The sequence below is a fragment of the Eriocheir sinensis genome, chromosome 19 (assembly GCF_024679095.1).
Source record: "Eriocheir sinensis breed Jianghai 21 chromosome 19, ASM2467909v1, whole genome shotgun sequence".
Taxonomy (NCBI): Eukaryota; Metazoa; Arthropoda; class Malacostraca; order Decapoda; family Varunidae; genus Eriocheir; species Eriocheir sinensis.
In genome coordinates, this window is record NC_066527.1 from 351,969 (window position 1) to 375,492 (window position 23,524).

The following is a 23,524-nucleotide window of genomic DNA, read 5'->3' on the forward strand; positions in this document are numbered from 1 at the left end:
TGGGCACGCCTGCTGTAAATAAACTGGTGCTAGTAGGAGTAGCACGCAGCCCTAAAAAAAGAAAAAACTAAAACTGAGCTGATATCGCACCCAAAAGACCCATCATACTTACTTATCTTACTGTGGTTATTAGTATCGTTTACGTCGCACGTGTCGCCCTGGCAATTCATCTTGCTCTGTACACATAAAGATGCCTTGGAACTGAAACACAGGCCGCTCTATAAGTTTGCTCTGAGAGAAAAAAAGATATACCCTTTGAAAGCATTTCGATGTAGAGCGGCGATCATGTGCATTGTTACGCACAGTTACGTGTCCTCAGACCTGTGACAGTGTCTTGTGACGGGAAGTGTGCCAAGGGGGGGGCGGTGGCCGAGGCTCACGTGAAAGTGGCCGGGCGAGGCATAGGAGCAAAGTGGAGGGGGAGGGGGAGGTCGTATTTGTCTGCGGGCAGGGGTGAGGTCGTACTCGTCTGGGGGCGAGGGAAAGGTCATACTTGTCTGGAGGCGAGGGGGAGGTCGTACTTGTCTGGGGGGGAGGGGGAGGTCGTACTTGTCTGGGGGCAAGGGGAGGTCGTACTTGTCTGGGGGCGAGGGGAAGGTCGTACTTGTCTGGGGGCGAGGGGAAGGTCGTACTTGTCTAGGGACGAAGGGGAGGTCGTACTTGTGTGGGGGCTTGGGGAAGGTCGTACTTGTCTAGGGACGAGGGGGAGGTCGTACTTGTCTGGGGGCGAGAGGGAGGTCGTACTTGTCTGGGGGCGAGGGAGAGGTCGTACTTGTCTGTGGGCGAGGGGGAGGTCATCCGCGTAAGTCTGGTCCATATTATTAAAGGTATCGGGCTCCCATTACGACTTTTCCAAGGCCACAGAGAAGATTAAGTGGGTTTTCATGGGGGGGGGGGGGGGTCCGTTCAAGATGCAGAAATTGTGTAAATCCATCACTAGGATCACAAAATAGTCCGTGAAAATCCCAGCAACTTCTACGAGAGGCTTTTCGAACTAGCGAATTGAGGCGCAGAAACTTTTAATAATACGGGCATGTCTGTCAAGGCCTCGTCACCCGCGTATGGGGGAGGTGTGTGGGCCAGCTGCTAGGGGAGGTGTGGGGGGGTAGCTGCTGAGGGAGATGTGGGGGGTAGCTGCTGAGGGAGATGTCGGGGGTAGCTGCTGAGGGAGCTGTGGGGGCAGCTGCTGGGGGACTGTGGGGCAGCTGCTGGGGTCGCCGAGTGTCATCTGTCATGTCATTATCACGAGCTACGTAAAATAAAAGTGCATATTAACCTTGGCCTTTTATTACAAACTTTAAACTCGTGCGGACTTATGTTTCGATTGTTGATTAATGGATTGATCTATATTAGTGAGAGAGAGAGAGAGAGAGAGAGAGAGAGAGAGAGAGAGAGAGAGAGAGAGAGAGACGGACAAACATACAGACATACAGACAGACGGACAAGCACAGACATAGAGACTGACAAACACAAGAGTCCTGTCCGTCTGTACATGTCTGTCTATCTGTCTGTTCGTACAGACAGACAGACACGTCCCTGTCAAGTGTGGGTAATCATTTGAAGCACCGCTGAGCTGGATGTCATTCAGTAGTAGGAAAGAAAAACAGATAAGTGTTGAAGAATGATGATGAAAGGTCCCATGACGGCCCTTTAAATTTTCTGCGGCCGTCCGTGTTCTGACTCTGACTTTAACTCAAAGATAACCCGAATTTTAGATAGCCAGGAAGCTTTTAGGCAATTAATGAGTATGAATAATGTTGAAATTAGCTTAACATTAATTAGAAATAAGTATAATTGAGCTTAAAACGACTTTATTGAGGTTTTTATATAAGAAAGTGAGGTGTCCGAACATCCCAGGTGGCGCTGGTGGCAGTCAGCTGGTTGTCATATGATCGAGTCCGGGAGTGCACGCGAGGAACTTTTCGACCAATCAGAGCACAGAAATTCCCCTGAAAGCTGCGTTCTGATTGGCTGGGCGGGCGCGGGACGGCATCACGGGGTCAGGTCAACGCAGAGAGGCACGGAGGGACGCTGAGAGGAGGCTGCAGAAGACTTAGAGCTCAAATTTGTGACTTTTATTTTAGTAAGTGTGGTTTTGAGTGAGCCATTAAGTGTGTGGAGAGTGTTAAATGTTTCCTGAGGGCGGAGAGTGTGAGATATAGCGTGTAATTAACTTAGTGAGGCGTTTGAGAGGTGGGTAGAAGTTCGAATTTGTATTACATTAGTTTTAATCTCATTTTATTATCGTAAGTGAGCTGTTAAGTGTGTCAGTAGTGTGTGTGGAGTGTATGAAGTGCTTCCTAAGTGTGTATAAGCCTGCCAAATAGCGTGTTACTAACCTGTTGAAGTGTGAGAGTACCTTTGACTCAACAGGTGTGTGGGAGAGTAACAGGCTTAACAGGTGTGTGTGTGTGTGAGTGTGTGTGTGTGTGTGAGAGAGAGAGAGAGAGAGAGAGAGAGAGAGAGAGAGAGAGAGAGAGAGAGAGAGAGAGAGAGAGAGAGAGAGAGAGAGAGAGAGAGTACCTTAGACTCAACAGGTGTGTGGGAGAGAGTAACTTAGGCTCAACAGGTGTGTGTGTGTGTGTGTGTGTGTGTGAGAGAGAGAGAGAGAGAGAGAGAGAGAGAGAGAGAGAGAGAGAGAGAGAGAGAGAGAGAGAGAGAGAGAGAGTACCTTAGACTCAACAGGTGTGTGGGAGAGAGTAACAGGCTTAACAGGTGTGTGAGTTCCTGAGGCTCAACAGGTGTGTGTGTGTGTGTGAGAGAGAGAGAGAGAGAGAGAGAGAGAGAGAGAGAGAGAGAGAGAGAGAGAGAGTACCTTAGGCTCAACAGGTGTGTGTGTGTGTGTGTGTGTGTGTGAGAGAGAGAGAGAGAGAGAGAGAGAGAGTACACCTTAGGCTCAACAGGCATACATGAGTTAATAGATTCTCAATATTGTATTATATTTTCTGAAGTATAGATTTCTTTCAGTACATTATTGCTGAAGTGAAACATGTGAACTCTCTTATTCCTCCCCAGTCTGAGTGAGGCAGCCCAAGGCGGGTCGTCCACCATGGGCTCCATATTCCGGAGTGAGGAGATGTCCCTCTGCCAGCTGTTCCTCTCCAGCGAGGCGGCGTACAACTGTGTCTCAGAGATCGGGGAGGTCGGCCTCGTGCAGTTCAGAGATGTGAGTGTTGCCAGGTGATGAGGTGTTGTCTTCAAGAGGTTATGAAAAACAAATAGTGTCGAAAAAAAAAAGCCCACTGATCCACTGTTAGTCATCCTCCCCCCCCCACCCTTTACTCATCCTTACTACCCCACCACCACTTTTACTCCCCCTCACTCCCCCCCCAACACTACCATTCTTACTCCTCTCACCCACCACCTCCTTTACTCATCCTTTCCACCCCACCACCACTGTTACTCCCCCTCCCCCCCCCACACACATACACACACCACCCCCCTCCACTACCATTATTACTCCCTCTTACCCACCACCTCCTTTACTCATCCTTACCACCCCACCACCACTGTTACCCCCCCCCCCACACACCCCCTCTACTACCCCCCCCCCCCACTACCATTCTCACTCCCCTCACCCACCACCTCCTTTGCCCCACAGCTCAACCCTGATGTGAATGCCTTCCAACGCAAATTCGTCCATGAGGTGCGTCGGTGCGATGAGATGGAGCGCAAGCTGCGGTACCTGGAGCGGGAGATCGTTAAGGACAAGCTGCAGATTCTTGACAATGGCGAGAACCCCGAGGCACCCCAGCCCAGGGAGATGATCGACCTGGAGGTGAGGTGGAGGAGAGAGAGTGCTGGGAGATGATTCTTTTCCCGGCAAGTGAAGAAAAAAATTAGATACCATTATTGAGATTTTCAGGACATTCAAATATTCTGAATCTCTCCAACACTAGATACCATTTATGAGATTTCCAGAACATTCAAATACTCTGTCTATCTCTCCAACACTAGATACCATTTATGAGATTTTCAGGACATTCAAATATTCTGTCTATCCAACACTAGATACCTTCAAATACTCTGTCTATCTCTCCAACACTAGATACCATTTATGAGATTTTCAGGACATTCAAATATTCTGTCTATCCAACACTAGATACCTGAAGGAAAAGAGTTAGATACCATTTATGAGATTTCCAGGACATTCAAATATTCTGTCTATCTCTCCAACACCTTCTTTTGCCTGGTAACTTTCCCCAAGGACAGAAGTGGCTCCAGTTTTACCTGTTCTGGCATTCCCTTCCAGTCTTGTGCTCTCTTCATACTCCTGCTCTTCTCAGTAACTCATTCACCTTCCTCCTATCCAAATAAAAAAGTGAATAGATAAATAAGAAATTGAAGGCTAAAAATTTTGGAAGTGGTATAATTTCCTATTAGTATAACTTGAAAGTCATCATTCTTCAGTAATAGATAATTGAATGATTAGATTTTTGATATTGTAATGAATTTATATATAGTTTTATTTATTATTGATTGTAGAAACTGATAGGCACAAACCTCTTAGCACTTTTAAAAGCTTACAAATGTCACAATGATAATATTTAAATAAAGCTGAGTGTCTGCAAGGAAAGGCCTTAAGGCTTTGCCCCGAGTGACTGGCTGTTCTTCCATCCTTCCCTCCCAGGCCACTTTTGAGAAGCTTGAGAATGAGCTTCGTGAGGTGAACGCCAACGCGGAGACTCTCAAGAAGAACTCCCTGGAGCTGACGGAGCTGAAGCATGTCCTGGCCATCACCCAGCTCTTCTTTGATGAGGTCAGTCAATCGCCTCAGTCCGGCACCACTTGAAGTCAGGTCAGGTCAGGTCAGGTCAGCTCTGGGTGGGACACAGGAGGGTGTGGAAGGGTTTAAGGGTGTGCTGTGTTCACCAGTCCTACTTCCCTTACTGTAACAAAAAAAAAAAAAAATAAATAAATAAAAAAAAAAAAAAATAATAAATAAATAAATATATAAATAAATAAATGGAGGACTTTCAAATCTGCTTCTGTGTAAAGGGCAACACTGCACTTGTCTGTTTCTCTATCTGGAAGTAGTGACTCACCTTCAGACAGAGGGACATTGAAACAGCTCTGAAGGTTCCCCATTAGAAGGTTGTGTTGGGACTGGTGAACATAGTGTGTTGCTGATAGTGTTGGTCAGTGGGTCATATTAGGTCAAGGTGGGGGTGGAAGACCTGAGTACGTATATAGACAATGTATAGGATTACGTATGAGGACTTCAGGGTAAAATATAAGGTCATTAGGTCATTAACATGTTGTTAGTAGTGTTAGTCAGTGGGTCATGTTAGGTCTAGGTGGATTTGGAAGAGCTTGAGCATATAGACAATGTATAGGATTATGTACAAGGACTTCAGGGTAAAATATAAGGAATTAGAAACTCCTGAAGGTCAGTTTAGGTCATTAGGTCATCATTTTGTTATTGGCAGTGTTAGTCAGTGGGTCATATTAGGTGAAGAGGGTGGAAGACTTTGAGGATATAGACAATGTATAGGATTACATACAAGGACTTCAGAGTAAGATATATAAAAAATTAGAAACTCTTAAAAATCCCTTCAGGTCATTACGTTAAACGTCTCACCCATTCATTTATAGGGAGAGGCCACTTCTGAGTTATATTAGGGCATTTAGGTCACATAGAGATATGTAGATGCAGCCAGTTTGAAGTAGAAGACAAACTAGTAAGTACTTGAGTGTTAAAGCATCAAGGGTTTGGGCAGGGTGAGGTCAGGGACAATATTTTCCATCCACCTTCAATTGTGTTATGGGTTTCTGTGTAGTTTGTCCCTAGTAGTAGGTCTCAGGCTGGGTGGGTTATTCTTACAGGTTCCAGTTAGGCCCAAGTCACACTCCTATCCGTTACAAGTTCATTCCCTAGTGTTGAGGTTTCCAGGTATAGGTCTCAGGCTGGGTGGGTTATTCTTACAAGTTCCACTTAGGCCCAAGTCACACTCCTATCCGTTACAAGTTCATTCCTTAGTGTTGAGGTTTCCAGGTATAGGTCTCAGGCTGGGTGGGTTATTCTTACAAGTTCCAGCTAGGCCCAAGTCACACTCCTTTCAGTTACGATTTCATCCCCTAATGTTGAGAAATGTCACAAATAACCCCTCAAACCTTTATCATGTGGCTGTATTGCTTCATGTAGATCTATAGAGGCAGCTTGGAGTGTGTTTTGGGGCTTTACAGAGAGTGTGTATATCTGTGTGTGTGTGTTTGTCAGAGAAGTAGACTGTTGACGTTTGTTTTGTTTCCATGTGCAATATTTCCAAAAGTGGTTATCACACCTTGGTCCTGCAGCCTTGTGTTGGCGGCTGCAGTGTCTTCCAGTCCTGTGCTTTTGTTGTCAGTTTTGTCGCTTCACTTGATTTGTCTGTAGTAGTCCGCTTAGTGTTGTCCCGTCCACTCTGTCTGCTGCTGTCTGTAGTAGTTTTGTGTCCCAGTGTTGTATTGGCTTGAGTTCTGAGTTCTGCCGTTGTGTTGCTTATCAGCTGTGTTGGTGTGACCTCAAGTGACAGAGGCACACTGGACCCATGAAACAGACAAGGTAACTGATCAAAGATCATGACCCGACTAGCCACAGGAGACACTTGTATTTGACCCTCCAAAGTCTGCTACATCACTACCCATTCCCAATTATTTTTCCAAGCTCTTTTCATACAGCCTGTGCCTAAGAAGGGTGACCGTTCCAATCCCTCAAACTACCGCCCTATAGCTTTACTTTCCTGTCTATATAAAGCTTTTGAATCAATCCTTAAACGGAAGATTCAAAAGCACCTTTCCACTTCTAACCTTCTATCTGATCGCCAGTATAGATTCCGCAGGGGCGTTCTACTGGCGATCTTCTTGCTCTCTTAACTGACTCTTGGTCATCCTCTCTTAGCCGTTTCGGTGAAACTTTCTCTGTTGCGCTACACATATCGAAAGCCTTTGATAGAGTCTGGCACAGGTCTTTGCTTTCTAAACTGCCCTCTTTCAGATTCTGTCCCTCTCTCTGTTCCTTTATCTCCAGTTTCCTTTCCGGCCGTTCTATCTCTGCGGTGGTAGACGGTCACTGCTCTTCCCCTAAACCTATCAACAGTGGCGTTCCACAGGGCTCTGTCCTATCACCCACTCTCTACCTGTTATTCATCAATGATCTTCTTTCCATAACAAACTGTCCTGTCCACTCATACGCCGACGACTCCACTCTGCATTATTCAACTTCTTTCAATAGAAGACCCTCTCAACAGGAAGTACACGACTCCAGACTGGAGGCTGCAGAACGCTTAACCTCAGACCTTGCTATCATTTCCGATTGGGGCAGAAGGAACCTTGTGTCCTTCAATGCCTCAAAAACTCAATTTCTCCACCTATCAATTCGACACAATCTTCCAAACACCTATCCCCTATTCTTCGACAACACTCAGCTGTCACCATCTTCAACACTAAACATCCTCGGTCTATCCTTAACTCAAAATCTCAACTGGAAACTTCTTATCTCCTCTCTCGCTAAATCAGCTTCCTCGAGGTTGGGCATTCTATATCGTCTCCGCCTGTTCTTTTCCCCTGCGCAGTTGCTATCCATATACAGGGGCCTTGTCCGCCCTCGTATGGAGTATGCATCTCACGTGTGGGGAGGCTCCACTCACACAGCTCTTCTGGACAGAGTGGAGTCTAAGGCTCTTCATCTCATCAGCTCTCCTCCTCCTACTGATAGTCTTCTACCTCTTAAATTCCGCCACGATGTTGCCTCTCTTTCTATCTTCTATCGATATCCATGGATATGATATATCCATGCTGACTTCTCTTTTGAACTTGCTAACTGCATGCCTCCCCCGCTCCCGCGGCCCCGCTGCACACGACTTTCTACTCATGCTCATCCCTATACTGTCCAAACCCCTTATGCAAGAGTTAACCAGCATCTTCACTCTTTCATCCCTCACACTGGTAAACTCTGGAACAACCTTCCTTCATCTGTATTTCCTCCTGCCTACGACTTGAACTCTTTCAAGAGAAGGGTATCAGGACACCTCTCCTCCCGAAATTGACCTTTCTTTTGGCCACCTCTTTTGATTCTTTTTTGGGAGCAGCGAGTAGCGGGCTTTTTTTATTATTGCTTTTTTGTGTGTGTGTGCCCTTGAGCTGCCTCCTTTGTTGTAAAAAAAAAATACACCCGACCAGCCACAGGAGACATGAGTACTTGACCCCCCACAGCCTGCTACATCACTACCCACTCCCATTTATTTTTCCAATCTCTTTTCAATCTTTTCTGTATATTCATTGGTCTTCATTTTTGTTATACTGAGCAGATCTTCTTTTTGACCTCTTTTCAATGAATAAACAAAACTTAAACTTGGTCCTTGGAATATGGACAAGGATAGGTAGGAGGAAAATTTCACTATGATCTTTCTATTGCTCACATTCTTTGACGTACTTAGATGGTCTGTCGTACTAAGTCTTAAGTTGACAGTGATGTGACTTTGCTGATCCTGAACTTGCAGTGCGACAGATTACATTATTTTACACACTTGTGCCACAGATCACTCTCGTGGACTGCAGGGTAATGGCACTGGAAGGCAAGCATTATAGTGTTGCTGTAATTCTGCTTTCATTTGCCGTTTCTTGCTGGTTCAAAGCCGTGTAGCACCAAACTCAGCTGTCCCAGAGTAGAATGGAGACTTTTAGCAATGACCTCAGCACAACAAAGCCACGTAGCACCAAACTCACTGTGCCAGAATAGAATGGACACTTTAGGAATGACCTCAACACAACATGCCACCCGCCTTGCCTTGTGTTTCCTTCATGTCTTCTGTTTTGACTCCCAAAGACATCACAAAGAGGCTCTTGGTGTAGGCTCTGCTACTGACCTGCTGGCTAACTGCTGTCCCAAGGTAAGCAGAGACTGAGTCATTATTTGCAGCAAGTCTCTTTGCACCTTCAACTCACTCAGACTCAGCGTGAAGGCTTGTAGAGGAAGTCTAGTGACCTGCACCATACTCCCTCCACCTCTGTCTGGGACTGCATGACACCACCTCACGACCTGGGTCCTTGGGTTATGGTTGCCTCAGTAATGGGCTCTTGTAGTGAGAACTCATGATTTATATTCTCTCTCTGCCTGGTGGTGGTGGTGGTAGTGGTGGTGGTGGTGGTGGTAATGGGAAGTGATGATTTGGTGATGGTGGGAATAATATGGTGGTGGTGATGATTTGGTGGTGGTAATGTGGTGGCGGTGAATGCCAAGGGTGTGTAAGATGCATGATGGGTTGTGATTCCCTGCATGGTCATTTCCTTTCCATCACTCCATTGTTGATTTTACTCAGCATTCCACATTCTCTTGAGTCAGGTCTTGGATGTCAAGGAGTAACATTCACCTTTTATCAACAGTGTTCAGATTTGCACTTAAAAGTTGAGATTCCTAGCTTAGGCTCACATGTTTATTAGTATTATTTGTATTTTTCTTTATATAGAGGGATATTTTATCACTTATGAATTCCAAGTGTGATTATTGTGCTTCTCATTCATTATGTATCTTTAAAGAGAAAACATTTTGATTTGTAGTTTCTTAAAGACATGATAACTTTTTCCCTTGTTTTCAAGTGACTCACTCACCAGATTATTTTAGTGTAGTTGTATTTAGTGAATTTGTTGAGGATTTTTCAGATGTTCACATAAACTTAACCTAACAGTTGACTGGGATAGTCTAAGGGTGTATTACTTGTGTATGAGTCCGTGTGTGTAGCCAGCGTGTCCACCGTGAGGCTGGGGCAGCAGCACAAGGCTTGGGTTTCCTTGCATCCGTGTTTAGGGTCTTTCACACGCTTGGTGAGGAAGGCATCACTGAGGGTGTCCTGGGCAGCCTGGTTGTGCCTGGGCACCCAGCCACACACACACTAAAGAGTTTGGGGCACTTAGTGAACTGCAAAGGAGCTCTCACATGGCACTAGCTTCCTTCCTTTGTCATAACACGCTCTTTTATATTTTCACTGACTTAGAAGAAAAAGAGATAATTTTATTTTCATCCAAACATCAGACAGACATAGTTGATCATTGCTTCAAAGTTAATGATGCAGCTGGCCACTCCATGCTGTTTGGATGAAGCTGCTGTGCAGGGTGTGCATTGTTTTGCCTGAAGTGCAGGAACGGGCCACACTTGTGATGGCCCCAAGATGCAGACAGACTCCCAAGGCCTTGGGCCATGAGGATTCCTTTGGCTTGACCTAAAGTCTCTGCCTCCCACCTCGGGGGCTCAGCTTCAAATCCTGGGCAGAATTGCTTGGAAAATATTTATTCTCCTGAATATCTGAATTTCTCAAGTGTTTTGTGACACTGATCTTAGTGACTGAGATGTGCGTAATGATGGGAAGTGAGTCCCATCAGACAGCAGCTGTGCCAAGTGGCCAGTGGTGCAGCTGGCCACAGCCTGTGATGGCAGCTGATGTCCAACCACAAGTTTTAGTCTCAGGAGATGGAGCACCAAAATCATATTGGTATTTTGTGCCATGTCCTCAGCAATATCCCATTTTCTTCTCCAAATAGATGTTCACTGTTCATTGTTCATATTTCAAACCATCATCAAGAGGTGCATATAGTGAAAGCTTTAAGTCAGGGTCAGTCTCCATGTGTCTGCTGCTCCAGGCTCTGGCGTCCATTGCTGCTCTGGGGTTAATGAGCCTTGAGTCACGGGCATTGTATTGAGGAAGCCCCGTCCTTTACCTCATTTTTATTCACATTGTTTGTGTGTGGATATTTATCCATGATTAAGAGCCAGTTGCGCATCCTGAGTTAAATATTCCAGGTGTAACGTGCGGTACAAGGGGAGACGTGCTGCCTCCACTGCTAGGTGAAGGGCTTGCTGCCCTGTTATTTGAAGAATAAGTTGCATCTCATTATTCTGCCTCTGGCCTCTGCTTCTTGATAGGAGGTGTGATACAACATTATGGCATGTTTAGAAGGGAAGGTACAAAGAGATATAGCCATTATAGGGATAGGAAGGACTCAACTCTAATGCTAAGAATATGCATAAGTACATAGCTTTATTTATAAGGCTTCTGGAGCCTCTCTAAGCCTTGCTAAGGTTGAGGATATTACATCTAAACTACTACAGGAGCCCTGGCACAGAGCAGAGCATTGTCAGGGTGTGAATGTGCATCTTTCCCTATCATGGTTGTGGTGGCAGGAGGAGCGGGTGCTGGCAGGGCACAGCTGTGGCCATAACATAATATCTTCAGGGACACGTCCTGACCTAACAGCTGTGCTCCAAAGTAAGTGCTGGGAACATGACTAATGGTGGTGTTTTCTCTCTCTCTTTCTCTCTCCTGCCTTCCCTTATTCCCTCCCTCCCTGCTGGTTCTGCGTCTCCCTCCACCACCCTGCACCCGGGCCCTAACACACACACACACACACACACACACACACACACACACACACACACATACACATACACATGGCTGGTGCTGTGGCTGGGATTCACCACTCACAAATTGATTAAAAAAAAAAAAAAAAAAAACTAACATCCCTCTGGGGGTTTATGAAGCCTGTCCTTTACTTCTTTAATATTCACATTGTCTATCTGGATACTCTCCCATTGATGTGCACCTCTATAAATGCCCCCGTGTACATATGTAAACACTAATCCCTTAAACTCCCGACACATCGCCTCTTTGCAATGTTTCCACTGTTCCGTCCGTAACTGTCCATGGTGTCCAAATCTGTCCCATCTTGTGGCGACCCGCGGCTGGTGGTGTGTTGTATGTGGTGGCCCCTTGGTGGTGTCCCCGCTTTGGTGGTCCCTGTGGTGGTGGGTGGGGGGTCCCTGGGGGTGTGTGGGGTCCTTGCACCAGCAGGAGGCACAATCTTCCCTCACTGAACAGCGTGACTCAGAGCCCAACAGCAGCATCACCCAGAACCTGCTGCCGGCCGAGGAGGGCAAGGGACCCGTCCAGCTGGGGTGAGTCCTGCCGGGGAGGGGAAGGGGAAGGGTGCCAGGGGAAAGTGGCTCATGGAAGGGTGATGGGAAAGGGTGGCTCAGGGATTAGTTTTGGGGAAGGGTGGTTCAGGGAAGGGTGGCTCAGGGAAGGGTGGCTCAGGGAAGGGTGGCTCAGGGAAGGGTGGTTCAGGGAAGGGTGGCTCAGGGAAGGGTGGTTCAGGGAAGGGTGGCTCAGGGAAGGGTGGTTCAGGGAAGGGTGGTTCAGGGAAGGGTGGCTCAGGGAAGGGTGTTGGGGAAGAGTGGATAGGGATTATTCTTGTTGCATTGGTCACTCAAGATTTCCATTAACTCTAAGACAGTAGGAAACTGTTCACAAAAGTTCATCAAGTTTATAATGAAGATATTCAGTGCATCATTAGTTACTGAGTATCAATAATTTTTCACCAGCACCACACTTACAATCTGTTCTCCAAGTTTACGTTGGTTTGCTGTACAGTAGGATCTTGCCAGTGATGTCTGACTAGTGCTTGATCAATGCCACTGTTAACATTAGAACACTTCTCTTTTGGCCACTCTTTACTTTTATCTTTTTTAGGAGCAGCGTTTAGCAGGCTTTTTTTCTACATTTTTTTATGCCCTTGAGCTGCTTCCTTTCCTGTTAAAAAAAAAAAAATAATAATAATAATAATAATAATAAAAGGGCTCCGCCATTCCCCGTCTCTCAGGTTCGTGTGCGGTGTGACCAACCGTGAGCGCATGCCCATGTTTGAGCGCATGCTGTGGCGTGTGTGTCGTGGCAATGTCTTCGTGCGGCAGTCCGAGGTGCCACAAGCCTTGGAGGACCCAGTGACGGTGAGTGCAGTCCTCTACCTCTTAAATTCTACCAGCGTGTGTGTGTGTGTGTGTGTGTGTGTGTGTGTGTGTGTGTGTGTGTGTGTGTGTAGGAGATATTTGTTTTTATCATCTTTTAACCCGTCTGTTGTGATTGGCATGGATTTAGCTTTAACTGGTAGCCCATCAACATAGTCCCAGGTCTTTCTCTGCCTCTGTGGTGGATAGTGGAGTGTTTCCCATGTGGTATTGGTATGCTGAATATTCCCTTCCAAGGTGCAGGACTTTACATATTTCTTCACTGAATTGTAGCAGCCACCTTTTGTTCCATTCCTGTAGCTTGGTGAGGTCTTTTTGTAGGAAATCTGCAATCAAGGGGGAAAGAGCACTGAGATCCACTGTCTTTCTCCCAGGGTGAGGACGTGCACAAGACCGTCTTCATCATCTTCTTCCAAGGTGAGCAGCTCAAGACCAAGGTGAAGAAAATCTGCGAGGGCTGCCGGGCCACCATGTACCCCTGCCCCGAGAGCGCCCAGGAGCGCAAGGAGATGGGGCACGGCGTGGAGGGGCGCCTGCAGGACCTGAGCACGGTGAGGGGCGCTGGGGGGAGAAGGGGGAGCTGACAGGTTATTGAGTGCATCCCTTCTCTTCAGTTTATCATTACCAACAGCTTCTTGGGAATTCTTGCCTTCCTCCACCTCTCATGATCACCACCTCACACAACCTTCCATCCCCCCCCCAGGTGCTGAACCAGACCACCGACCACCGCCACCGGGTGCTCGCCGCAGCCGCCAAGCACCTGCGTACCTGGTTCATCAAGGTGAAGAAGATCAAGGCCATCTACCACACCCTCAACATGCTCAACCTGGACGTCACCAACAAGTGCCTCATCGCCGAGTGCTGGATCCCCAGTCCTGACATGGGGGCTATCCGCAGCGCTCTCATCAAGGGGACGGTATGTGGAAGGGGAGCTCTGGGTGTGGATAGAAAGAAGGGATAGGCAAGGGTAGGGTAGGTTATGCTTGGTTAGGTTAGGCTTGCAGGAATGATTTAAAGTATAGTAGGTGAAGGAAGAGGTATGTGTGTGTGTGTGTGTGCGTGTGTGTGTATGTGTGTTTACTTAGCTGTAGAAATCTGGTTGTGATATACATGAAACAAGCTACACATTAATTTATTTATATATATATATATATATATATATATATATATATATATATATATATATATATATATATATATATATATATATATATATAAATATATATATATATATATATATATATATGTGTGTGTGTGTGTGTGTGTGTGTGTGTGTGTGTGTGTGTGTGGAGTTGTAGAAACCTCTTTGTGATATGCAGGAAGCAAGCTACATATTTATCTATTTATTTTTATTTATTTATTTACTTTTGTGTGCTTGTGTGTGTGTGTGTGTGTGTGTGTGTGTGTGTGTGTGTGTGTGTGTATATACCTAGTTGTGAAATACAGGAAAAGAGCCGTACTAGGTGTGTGTGTGTGTGTGTGTGTGTGTGTGTGTGTGTGTGTGTTTGTGTGTAACATCCTCAATTTCGTCCACCAGGAGCGTTCTGGGAGTTCGGTTGAGCCCATCATCAACCGTATGGCCACCGACATGATGCCACCGACCTTCCACCGCACCAACAAGTTTACGATTGGCTTCCAGAACCTGATTGATGCCTACGGTGTTGCCAGCTACCGTGAAGTGAACCCAGGTAGGTCACAACCACCCAGACAACCCAGACATCCCTTTGTATCTCCGTGTCTCTGTCAGGTTGAATGTTGGGAAGTTTATTGCAGAGGAGAATGACAGGTATAAATTCTTCTGGTCTAGAGCCTGTATTTTTAAATATATCGACATCTCAGTTTGCATGTTTAACCCGGTAGCAGCGGCGGGCCAAATTTGTGCCATGATATAAACCCCCAAAAATAGTTGATACCTAAACTGATCACAAATGCTTTGATATATATTATGAAATGGTTTGTGTGAGTGATGATTTTTTCTCATTTTTCTCGCTTAGAGGAACCATTAAAAACATGATCCTCGCTGCTACCAGGTTAAAAAGCCTCTCATAGAAGTTGCTGGGATTTCCATAATGGCCTGTTTTTGTGGTCCTGGTGATAGGTTTACATGACTTCTGCATCTTGAACAGGAAAAGCACTCATGAAAACCTGGTTAATCTTCTCTGTAGCCTTGGGAAATAGTCATAATGGGAGCCTGATATGTTTAATAATATGAACCTTAAGTTTATGATATTTTGTATGTTAGTAGTCCCCCAATGAGTCCTTCTTGTGATAGTTTTACATTACTTCTGCACCCATGAAACTCTGGTTAATCTTCTCACTGGCATTGGAAAAAGTTGTAATGGGAGACTGATACATTTAATACTACAGACCTTAAGTTTATGATATTTCCCATGTTAAAAGTCCCCCACTGAGTCCCTGTCCCTGCCCCTCAGCCCTGTACACCACCACCACCTTCCCCTTCCTGTTCGCTGTGATGTTCGGTGATGCCGGACACGCCAGTATCATGCTGCTCTTTGCCGCCTGGATGGTCCTGCGTGAGAAGCAGCTCATTGCCGCCAAGATGAGTGGTGAGGTGAGTACCTGGCCCCTGTGGTGGAGTGGAGGGCTTGGCGATGTCACTTGATAAGGAGAGAGTAAGCAGTGAGGGCAGTAAGGAAAGGAGGAGAACAGAAGGAGGGCTTGGCAATAGCACATGATAAGGAGGGAGTAACTAGTAAGGACCTATGAATCATGATATCTGATCTTGCATCATCCAGAACCTGACTGTATTGTGTATTGCATTAGTAAACAAATTTATTACCCCTTTGGATGGGGCATGCAGGAACTGACACATTTCCCAACCTTACTCCTCACCTTGCCTGCCTCACCAGTCTCGAATTGAAGAAGAGGGGGAATGAGAACAGTATAGATAGACAGGACATTTATGACATGTATGGATGGGGCATGCAAGAGCTGGCACATTTTCCAACCTTATTCCTTTTCCACCTCCCTCAGATCTGGAACATCTTTTTTGGGGGTCGCTACATCCTGCTGCTGATGAGTCTCTTCTCCGTCTACACCGGCATTATCTACAACGACGTCTTCTCCAAGTCCTTCAACATCTTCGGGTCATCTTGGCATGTTGGAAAGTCAGCCAACGCCACCGAGGACAACCTGAAACTCTGGGGCGAGATTACCCTCAACCCGGATTACAGTGACCAGTACTCCACCATTCCCTACCCCGTGGGCTTTGACCCAATCTGGCAGGTCAGCACAGGTGTTGTGTGATGCTCCTAATATGCTTGAGAGGCACCGAGACTCATATGAATGGAAGGATATTTGTTTATCTTCATCTGCTTCCATTTCTTTGTTTTTTCTTCCTCTCTCCTCTCAGTGTAACTTTCATCATTGTAGGTTCCTCTTTTTACTCTTCCAGCTTTCCCTTGCTCTGTTTTCACCCTCCTTCCCTATTCCTCCCTTCATTTCACTTGTTCTTGTCTTCTCTCACTTTTTTTCCTGCTTCTCTTCATTTGTCTTTACTCTCCCTTCCATTCTCCCTGCTTCTCTACACTTCTCTTTACTCTCCCTGCTTTGTTTCCCTATTTTTTTCTCCATTTCACTTGTTCTCACCCTTTCTCTTTTTTCCTGCTTTACTTTTTCATTTCATTTGTCCTCACCCTCCCTCCCTTTCTCCCTGCCCTCCTCCCTTCTGCTTCTTCCTTCACTTCATCCATGTCCTTGCCCCTCACTCACCTTCCATCCTCCTCTTGCAGATTGCAGTCAACAAGATCGCCTTCCAGAACAGCTACAAGATGAAGATTTCCATCATCATCGGCGTCTTCCACATGATCTTCGGTATCATGGTGTCCCTAGTCAACCATATGTGAGTCAGTCTTTTATGTATTTCCACTCTCACCTCTTAACTTTTTTGGCATCTTCTCTACTACTCTTTTTATGGGAGTGGTATGTTGCAGGCTTTATTTCTTTTCTTTCTTTAATTTTCTGTGTGTACCTTTTTGTTTGCATTTAGGTGTCTGTCTGTCTGTCCATCTGTGTTTATCTCTTTCCTCTGCCTATCTGTGTGTGTATTCTCTTTTTCCTACCATTTTTTTTCTTTCTCAGCATAAGGAAAAATAATATGGTAAGCAGGGTTTATTTGGCCTCTTCATGCTTTGTAAATGTTGTGAAATATCTAACAGTGATTTCTGGCATTCTCCACTCTAATAGTAACACACACAATATATTTTCTTATATACTTTCCTGCCTAGCCTCAGGAGCAACACAATTGGAGGTAATATCGGTGAGTTTATTTTTTACTATCATAAAATTTTAGTCGCTTGACATTAATCAGTAGAGGAGTGAATAAACGTGAGAAGACTGGTGCATGCAGGTACAGTTTGTGAATGGAAGAAGGAAAGACTTGCTCCATGGCCAATCCTTAAAAGGGATAGTGAGGTAGAGGCAGCAAAATAAAGCAGATGGAATAATGAATATGGATTGCTCTTGAATATAAGTACAAACAATATAGATCCTCTCCCTCAGTAGGTTGCCTGGTGCCCATCATCTTGAGCCATTCATTACATTGTAGGACCAGCCCTCTGACTGACACCCAGCACTACAAGGGGACACCCATTGGTCTCCACTACACCCAGGAACTGAATCCTTGATCTTCTAATTTGTGAGCAGTGTGCACTAACCATTCACTGGACTACAAAGTGATAGCACACTATAAATTAATAATATTTTAGCATCAGGTAATGGTTCCCTGATACTATGATAATATTAATTTGTGTTATTGTGCTACTGCTCTGTAGTGCAAGGGTTAGCACACACTGCTCACAAAATGTGAGATCAGGGGTTCAATACCTGGGTGGAGTGTAGGCAGATGGGCGTCCCTGTAGTTACATCCTGGTTACCCTGGAGTGAGTGGGCACTGGGTGTCGCAGAAGGGTCATATCCCATCTCGCATTGCCTGATAACTAATGGTGCAAACTCAAGGACACCAAATGTAGTGCGGCGACAGCCTGATGAGCGAGCCTCCCATAACCCATTCAGCGAATGGGGTACCTCTTTGGCCGACTCAGTAAGGAGTGGCTCTCCCGTCACACTGGTCACAGGTTCAATCCCAGGCAGCCGGGGAATACCCTCTCCTTGTGATTAATTTCTCGTGTGTTTCGATACATGCAGAGGACGTGTGGGACCGAGAGAGTAATAAAAAAAGAGAATAGAAAATCTCTTCATTAAACAAAGCCTCTCCATCTTGCCAGTTCACCTCAGCATCAAATTCACCTTCCCCAAAAACATGTTCTTCCTTAAGTTTACAAGATTACTTAGCAGACCGCTCCTCTTGATCACACCCCTGCAGCCTGTCTCTGTACACCAGAGGTTCTTACATACACATCCTGTCCTCCCCTCCCTCAGGTTCTTCCGCAAGTACGTGAGCATCGTGTTCGAGTTCATTCCTCAGATCATCTTCCTTGTGGCGCTCTTCGGGTACCTCTGCATCATGGTCTTCTACAAGTGGGTCAACTTCGGGTGCGGTGAAGCCTTTGACAGTCGCCACCAGGCCAACTGTGCCCCGTCTGTCCTCATCTACTTCATCAACATGGTCCTGCTCAAGAAAGACGATGTGAGTGTGGAAGGGAAGGGGACACTAGAGAAAGAACTGAAGGAAAGGGAAGACAAAAACAAAGAATACAGGAGAAAGAGCACAGTGACAAATGGAATAGGGAGGAGGACACAGTAAAAGAGGGATTTGGAAAGGGAGCACAATGTGAAGAGGAGATCAGAGAGAAGAAAATCTTCATAATATTTCGGTAAACTCCTATCTCTCATTGCCAGATGGTAATCCTCCAGTAAGTTTTACGTTTCTACAAGGTTGCATTCCTCTTGACATGCTTAAGGGAAGTTAGGTAAATACATGTGATGTGTCAGGAAAGAATGGAGAAAGACATTAGGATATCTATAGATTTTCAATGAGCAGGAGTGTGGAGTCAAAGAACCTGGGTATGGTGTGTGGTGTGGTGGGGTTTGCTAAGCCTGCCACTGTACTGGGGAAGGAGGAGGGGGATGGAGTCAGAACCTTAAAATTTCCTGGAGCTGGGGTCAAAATTTTTATATCCATGTGACTGAATGTGTGACAAGGGAGTGTTGGGCAGGGACAGCTGTTGACTTTTCTGCCTAGGGGGTTAAGTTTCTATGAGGGGAATGGAGTATGAGATAACAGACGATACTGAACCCCAAGTTAATTTACCCTTTTCTTTCCAGCCTCTTCCTAACTGCGACCAATGGATGTACGAGGGCCAGTACACCGTCCAGGTGGTGCTGCTGCTCCTGGCGCTGATCTGTGTGCCCCTCATGCTCTTCCCAAAGCCATTTATCATGAGGTCACAGCACAGAGCTCGGGCCATGCAGCAACAAATGGTCAACAACAGTACTGCCACTGTGGAAGAAAATGTGGGTATTAGTATGTGTGTGTGTGTGTGTGATGGTTATAATCTTCAGGTGGCCCTGCATGAGACTGTGTGTTGTGGAGCTCCGTAATGTACCCCCTTCTGTATTTACTTAAATAATTCAAATATCAATATTCAGACTTTTTTACACTAATATATGGGCGGCACTTCAAGGATAGGGGCCCCAAATAGTTGCATATATCACTTACTTAAGACTAGCCTTGATTGTGTGTGTGTGTGTGAGTGCATGTTCACATACTCATGTCTGTGTGCTTAAGTAAGGGAGCACAGACCTCTCTAACACTTCTCCGTCCCGGCAGGGAGACACACCAGCACCTGTCCATGAGGAGTTTGAGTTTGGCGAGGTGTTCATCGAGCAAGCCATCCACACCATCGAGTTTGTGTTGGGCTCCGTCTCCCACACCGCCTCATACCTCAGGTTGTGGGCGCTGTCCCTGGCTCACGGCCAGCTTTCCGAGGTGCTGTGGAACATGGTGATGAAAATTGGTCTGCAGCAGGTGGGTACAAGGGGTAGGAGGGAGGCTGTCTTCCATGGGGCTTGCAGAAAATGGGTTATGGGTGTTGACATGCTAGAATTTTTTTTCTGTGGACATTATTAAAGTAAGTGTGGTTGACAGGAAGTATCAAGGAGCAAGGCTGATGCTGTGAATGCAAGATGATTACTAAAATGGGAAGACAGGGTGGTAGACTACTTGAAAGAGGTGTTAGATCATTAGATGAGTGAGTTCCATGCATGGATGGAGTCTATGGGTAAGAGCATGGTGGGACACTTCTGCCATGGCCACACCTCCCAAGAGAGTTCAAAAGGATGGGCACCAGAGCAGACAGATGGTGTTGCTGAATGTGTATCAGTAAGTGTGTGTGTGTGTGCCTTTCAGTCATCAGCAGTGGGCTGTGTGCTGCTGTACCTAATCTTTGCGGCGTGGGCGGCCCTCACCGTGAGCATCTTGGTGCTGATGGAGGGACTGTCCGCCTTCCTTCATACACTCCGTCTCCACTGGTAAATTTGTCTTTTGTCTCGCTGTAGTTTCGCTTCTCATTTCCTCCACAACTCTCCTTTGGTCTTTTTCTTTTCCTGCCTCACACCTTGCCAGGCTTGTGCAGTGTTGTCATCCTAAACAGTATCAAACAGGGTAAGGTTCACTGAAACAGAAGGTAGACTCACAGATTGCCATCTCTCTCCTTTCAGGCTAAGAGCAGTTATAACCTAGACTGGTTCACACTGCTACTGGCTCTCTGGCCTCTGTGGTTAGGGCAACCACATTTTTTATAAATAAGTAATTGGTCTTGAACAATGGGCTGCTGCAGTGTATTTGGATTTAGTGGGAAGAGTAAGAGAACAATCTACTAAGAGAAACTGCTATAACACAGTGAAAAATCTCAAAATGTAAACAAGTGAGTGCCGGGAAACAAACCTGAGGATTCTCAATAAATGTCAGGGCAGCAAACCAACTAAGCCACTGTCACTTCTGCAGCACATTAGCCAACACCCGCGCCCTACATTGGATAGGAAGGAAGGGTCACTCCGCTCACACTCGTGGTTCCTTGACAAAGTTTTAAATCAACCCACAGTGGTACACATGGTGTTTATATACATTAGAGAAACTGTAATAACACAGCGAAAAATTTATATAAAAACTGTTTGTGCCTCTTTGGGTTGATTCAAAGCTTTGCCAAGTGACTACAAGTGTGAGTGTGGTCACCTTTCCTTCATGTACACAGGCTGGGACAGGGTGTCAGCTAAAGAGCCACAGAAATGGCCTCTGGCACAGTGACCTTTTAGCTCATCAGTAGGGACAGGGCTATCTGGGGGAGTAACTCAGCGCACGTGCTGTCACAAAGGCCGCCCCTCCCGTCCCTTCACTCATCAGCTACTCGGAACACCACCACCATCTGTCCATAACTGCCTCTGTTCCTGTCACATGTATGGCATCCTTGTCCTTCACCTTCCTCATTCCTGTCCTTTGACCTCCTTTCTCCTGCCTTCTATATTACAAAACATTAAGGTAAAAAGGGACAGGGAATGTCATCACTGAGAATATTGCTGGTGGAAATACAAATAATTATTTTTCCAAATTATAAATAAGTTTGATTCATTACTTATTTTCTTTACCTTGCCATGTTTCAATCACCAAGCTTACACAGGGTGTGCTAAATATATACACACCTTTCATTTTAGTCTCGGATAATTGAGCAAAGGTTTAAAAATGAATGTCAAAAGAGTTTATCAATGTTTTGCCCTAAGTTAATTTTTGCACCTTATTTCAATTTCCCAACTCTTTCTTTTTCATAAAAGTACTAACTGGAAGGGTGCATAGGAATTAGTGAGTATCCCCATGGAAGGGTGCATAGGAATTAGTGAGTATCCCCAAAGAGAGAGGAGAGCATGATGTACAAAATATCATCTTGACCTTTTCACTGCACCTCGCCTCAACACTGCCATGCCCGTGCCACAGGGTGGAGTTCCAGTCTAAGTTCTACAAGGGTGAAGGGTACGCCTTCGCACCTCTCACCTTCAAGCACATTATGGCCGGGGACGACGAGGAGCCTTAGAGCGCCACCGCTGCAGCTGCTGCCTAAAGGGACTCTTCGTGGCAGCTGTGTGGTGGATGTACATCAGACGCATCAAAATATTGTACTTGTAGTTAGTGGTACAGTCCATAGTGATAAACCTGTAAGCGATCAATAAGAGTGAGAACATAATGTAGAATATGTTGGTTGTGTACCAAGAACAAACAAGAAATTTTGATTGTGAATCAAAGTTATATTTTTAGCAAGCAATGAATTTTAATTATATTGAGCAATCAATTAAAAGTGAGTGATGTGTAACTTGTTGGTTATATGTCTAGAACAAATAAAAGCTATTTTGATTATACTTTTGAAGTGAATTATATATTTTTAACAAATAATAAATTGAAATTATATTATATAATTATTTTATGCATTTAAATTTGACGAACATACAATATATTCAATGTACAGCAAATAAAATCCTATTTAATTGTGCCTATCAATCCCTGCCTGTCTGTCCCCTCCTGTCTGCTGTGCCAGATGGGGCCAGGTCAGTGGGAACCAACATCTTCTGGTGTTGTAGTCGTGTACAGTAGTGGTGAAAGGCGGTCACTGCCTCAGCCTGGAAGGTTGTCCCCAATCCCACACTAGTCTTGTTCTAGTTGTGCTCAGGCTGTGTGTGGTGTGCTAAGGTGCACCGCACAGGCAGTGCTGGACCACTCACGGGAGCAAGTCAGGCACACTTGTGTTCCTGTGAGCAAAGCCAGCAGTGACCTTTGAGTGATAGCTAGTTTACAAAGCTGTGTTGTGGTGACAAAGGTTTCCAGGGAGGCACAAGTGACCCAAACTCCTTCCTTCCCTCTATTTAAAGGTTGTGTCATGCTGGCCACAATGTCCCAAGTGTCAAGAAGGCCATGAATGTGTATTTATTACCAGCTGATGTAAGATGCTCTGCCGGCATACAAACTTTGATGAAAGGATCGAGGGTCATATGTAACATATTTCGGGAATAAATTGGCAATTAATATAACAACTTTTATGAGCCTCCAAAGTAAATCTGAAAATAAGTCTCCAAGTTGTCTTATCTGGCAAGAGTTCCACTGCTGAAGGTAAGTTTTGGAATGAAGGTAAAGTTGGGAGTATGCACTACATAGCTGTGTGGCAGTGTTCATCTCTGTCCTATTGGTCCTCTGAGCCTGTGGTGGGAGAGAACCCATTAGCCCAACACAGGGCCAGTGTGACAGTTGGGTTACCACAATTCACTTCTCCCAGGATTTCACTAAAATCATAGCAAGCAAATAAGTGCAACACTAGACTCAAACAAGCCAAGAGAAAAGGCTGTTTTTACAGTTTATGCTAACTACAGGAAAGTGCAGCAAACAACTCTGCATGGCTCTCATAGATTAAGGGAAGGCAAGTAACTCAGTTGAAGTTTCAAGAGACGGGCAGCCACCCAGGAGGCAGGCTGTGGAGGATAGGCACATGAAGCCATTGTAATCTATCTGCCTATCTATCTATCTATCTAGTAAACACCACAGTAACCATCAAAATCCACAAGAAAAGCATACATACTTACCTATTTACTACCTTGAGGCTCGTGGACACTGGCCCATGCTCCAGGCTGCTGCTGTCCCTGTCGCCTCCCAGGGTAGGGGTGGGCAGGTAGGGGTGGGGCAGACCCAGGGTTGTCACCACCCCTCCGGCATCCATCAGTCTGAAAGAGTAAAGTATTTTATTAGTCTTGCTAAACCACAGTCCATTTCAATAATTTAACTGTGCTATCAAG

General features: G+C 45.6%; 2 protein-coding genes and 1 long non-coding RNA gene across 6 annotated transcripts in view; 2 read left to right on the forward strand and 1 right to left on the reverse strand.

The window, feature by feature from the left end:
* The first annotated feature begins 1,920 nt into the window (after nucleotides 1-1,920).
* Nucleotides 1,921-22,228, forward strand: LOC127000479 (V-type proton ATPase 116 kDa subunit a 1-like). Of its 2 annotated transcripts, none has more exons than XM_050864198.1 (17): nucleotides 1,921-2,083; nucleotides 3,016-3,166; nucleotides 3,602-3,778; nucleotides 4,631-4,759; nucleotides 11,823-11,926; nucleotides 12,631-12,757; nucleotides 13,150-13,326; nucleotides 13,479-13,691; nucleotides 14,313-14,463; nucleotides 15,208-15,347; nucleotides 15,770-16,021; nucleotides 16,528-16,637; nucleotides 18,176-18,383; nucleotides 19,022-19,210; nucleotides 19,527-19,724; nucleotides 20,106-20,227; nucleotides 21,684-22,228. In XM_050864198.1, the coding sequence occupies exons 2-17, from the start codon at nucleotides 3,050-3,052 to the stop codon at nucleotides 21,778-21,780; spliced, it is 2,511 nt and encodes an 836-aa protein (XP_050720155.1). In that variant the 5' UTR covers nucleotides 1,921-2,083; nucleotides 3,016-3,049; the 3' UTR covers nucleotides 21,781-22,228. The 2 variants fall into 2 exon arrangements, with proteins under 2 accessions (XP_050720155.1, XP_050720156.1); XM_050864199.1 differs by having other exon boundaries at nucleotides 11,850-11,926.
* LOC127000485 (uncharacterized) lies at nucleotides 4,766-11,459 on the forward strand. The gene is made up of 2 exons (XR_007754077.1): nucleotides 4,766-5,885; nucleotides 5,988-11,459. It is a non-coding gene; the product is annotated as an uncharacterized LOC127000485 (long non-coding RNA).
* A 526-nt stretch (nucleotides 22,229-22,754) lies between the features above and the next one.
* The window catches only part of LOC127000484 (uncharacterized), a 59,336-nt gene continuing 58,566 nt past the window's right edge, over nucleotides 22,755-23,524 (reverse strand). For 2 of the 3 annotated variants that reach the window (XR_007754074.1, XR_007754076.1), the window contains exon 3: nucleotides 22,755-23,452. Coding sequence is in view for 1 of the 3 variants with exons in the window: in XM_050864207.1 (XP_050720164.1) it covers nucleotides 22,907-22,934; nucleotides 23,315-23,452 (166 nt within the window). In the remaining 2 variants the exon portion in view is untranslated. The remainder of the gene's footprint in view (nucleotides 23,453-23,524) is intronic. The other variant, XM_050864207.1, reaches the window with a different exon arrangement.

Excerpts from the sequence above, each read along its gene's own strand:
- LOC127000479 (XM_050864198.1), top strand. The coding sequence starts at position 3,050 with ATGGGCTCCATATTCCGGAGTGAGGAGATGTCCCTCTGCCAGCTGTTC. Across the intron at positions 11,927-12,630 it reads AAGGGACCCGTCCAGCTGGG|GTTCGTGTGCGGTGTGACCA; the intron begins GTGAGTCCTGCC and ends CCCGTCTCTCAG. Across the intron at positions 16,638-18,175 it reads GTGTCCCTAGTCAACCATAT|GTTCTTCCGCAAGTACGTGA; the intron begins GTGAGTCAGTCT and ends CCCCTCCCTCAG.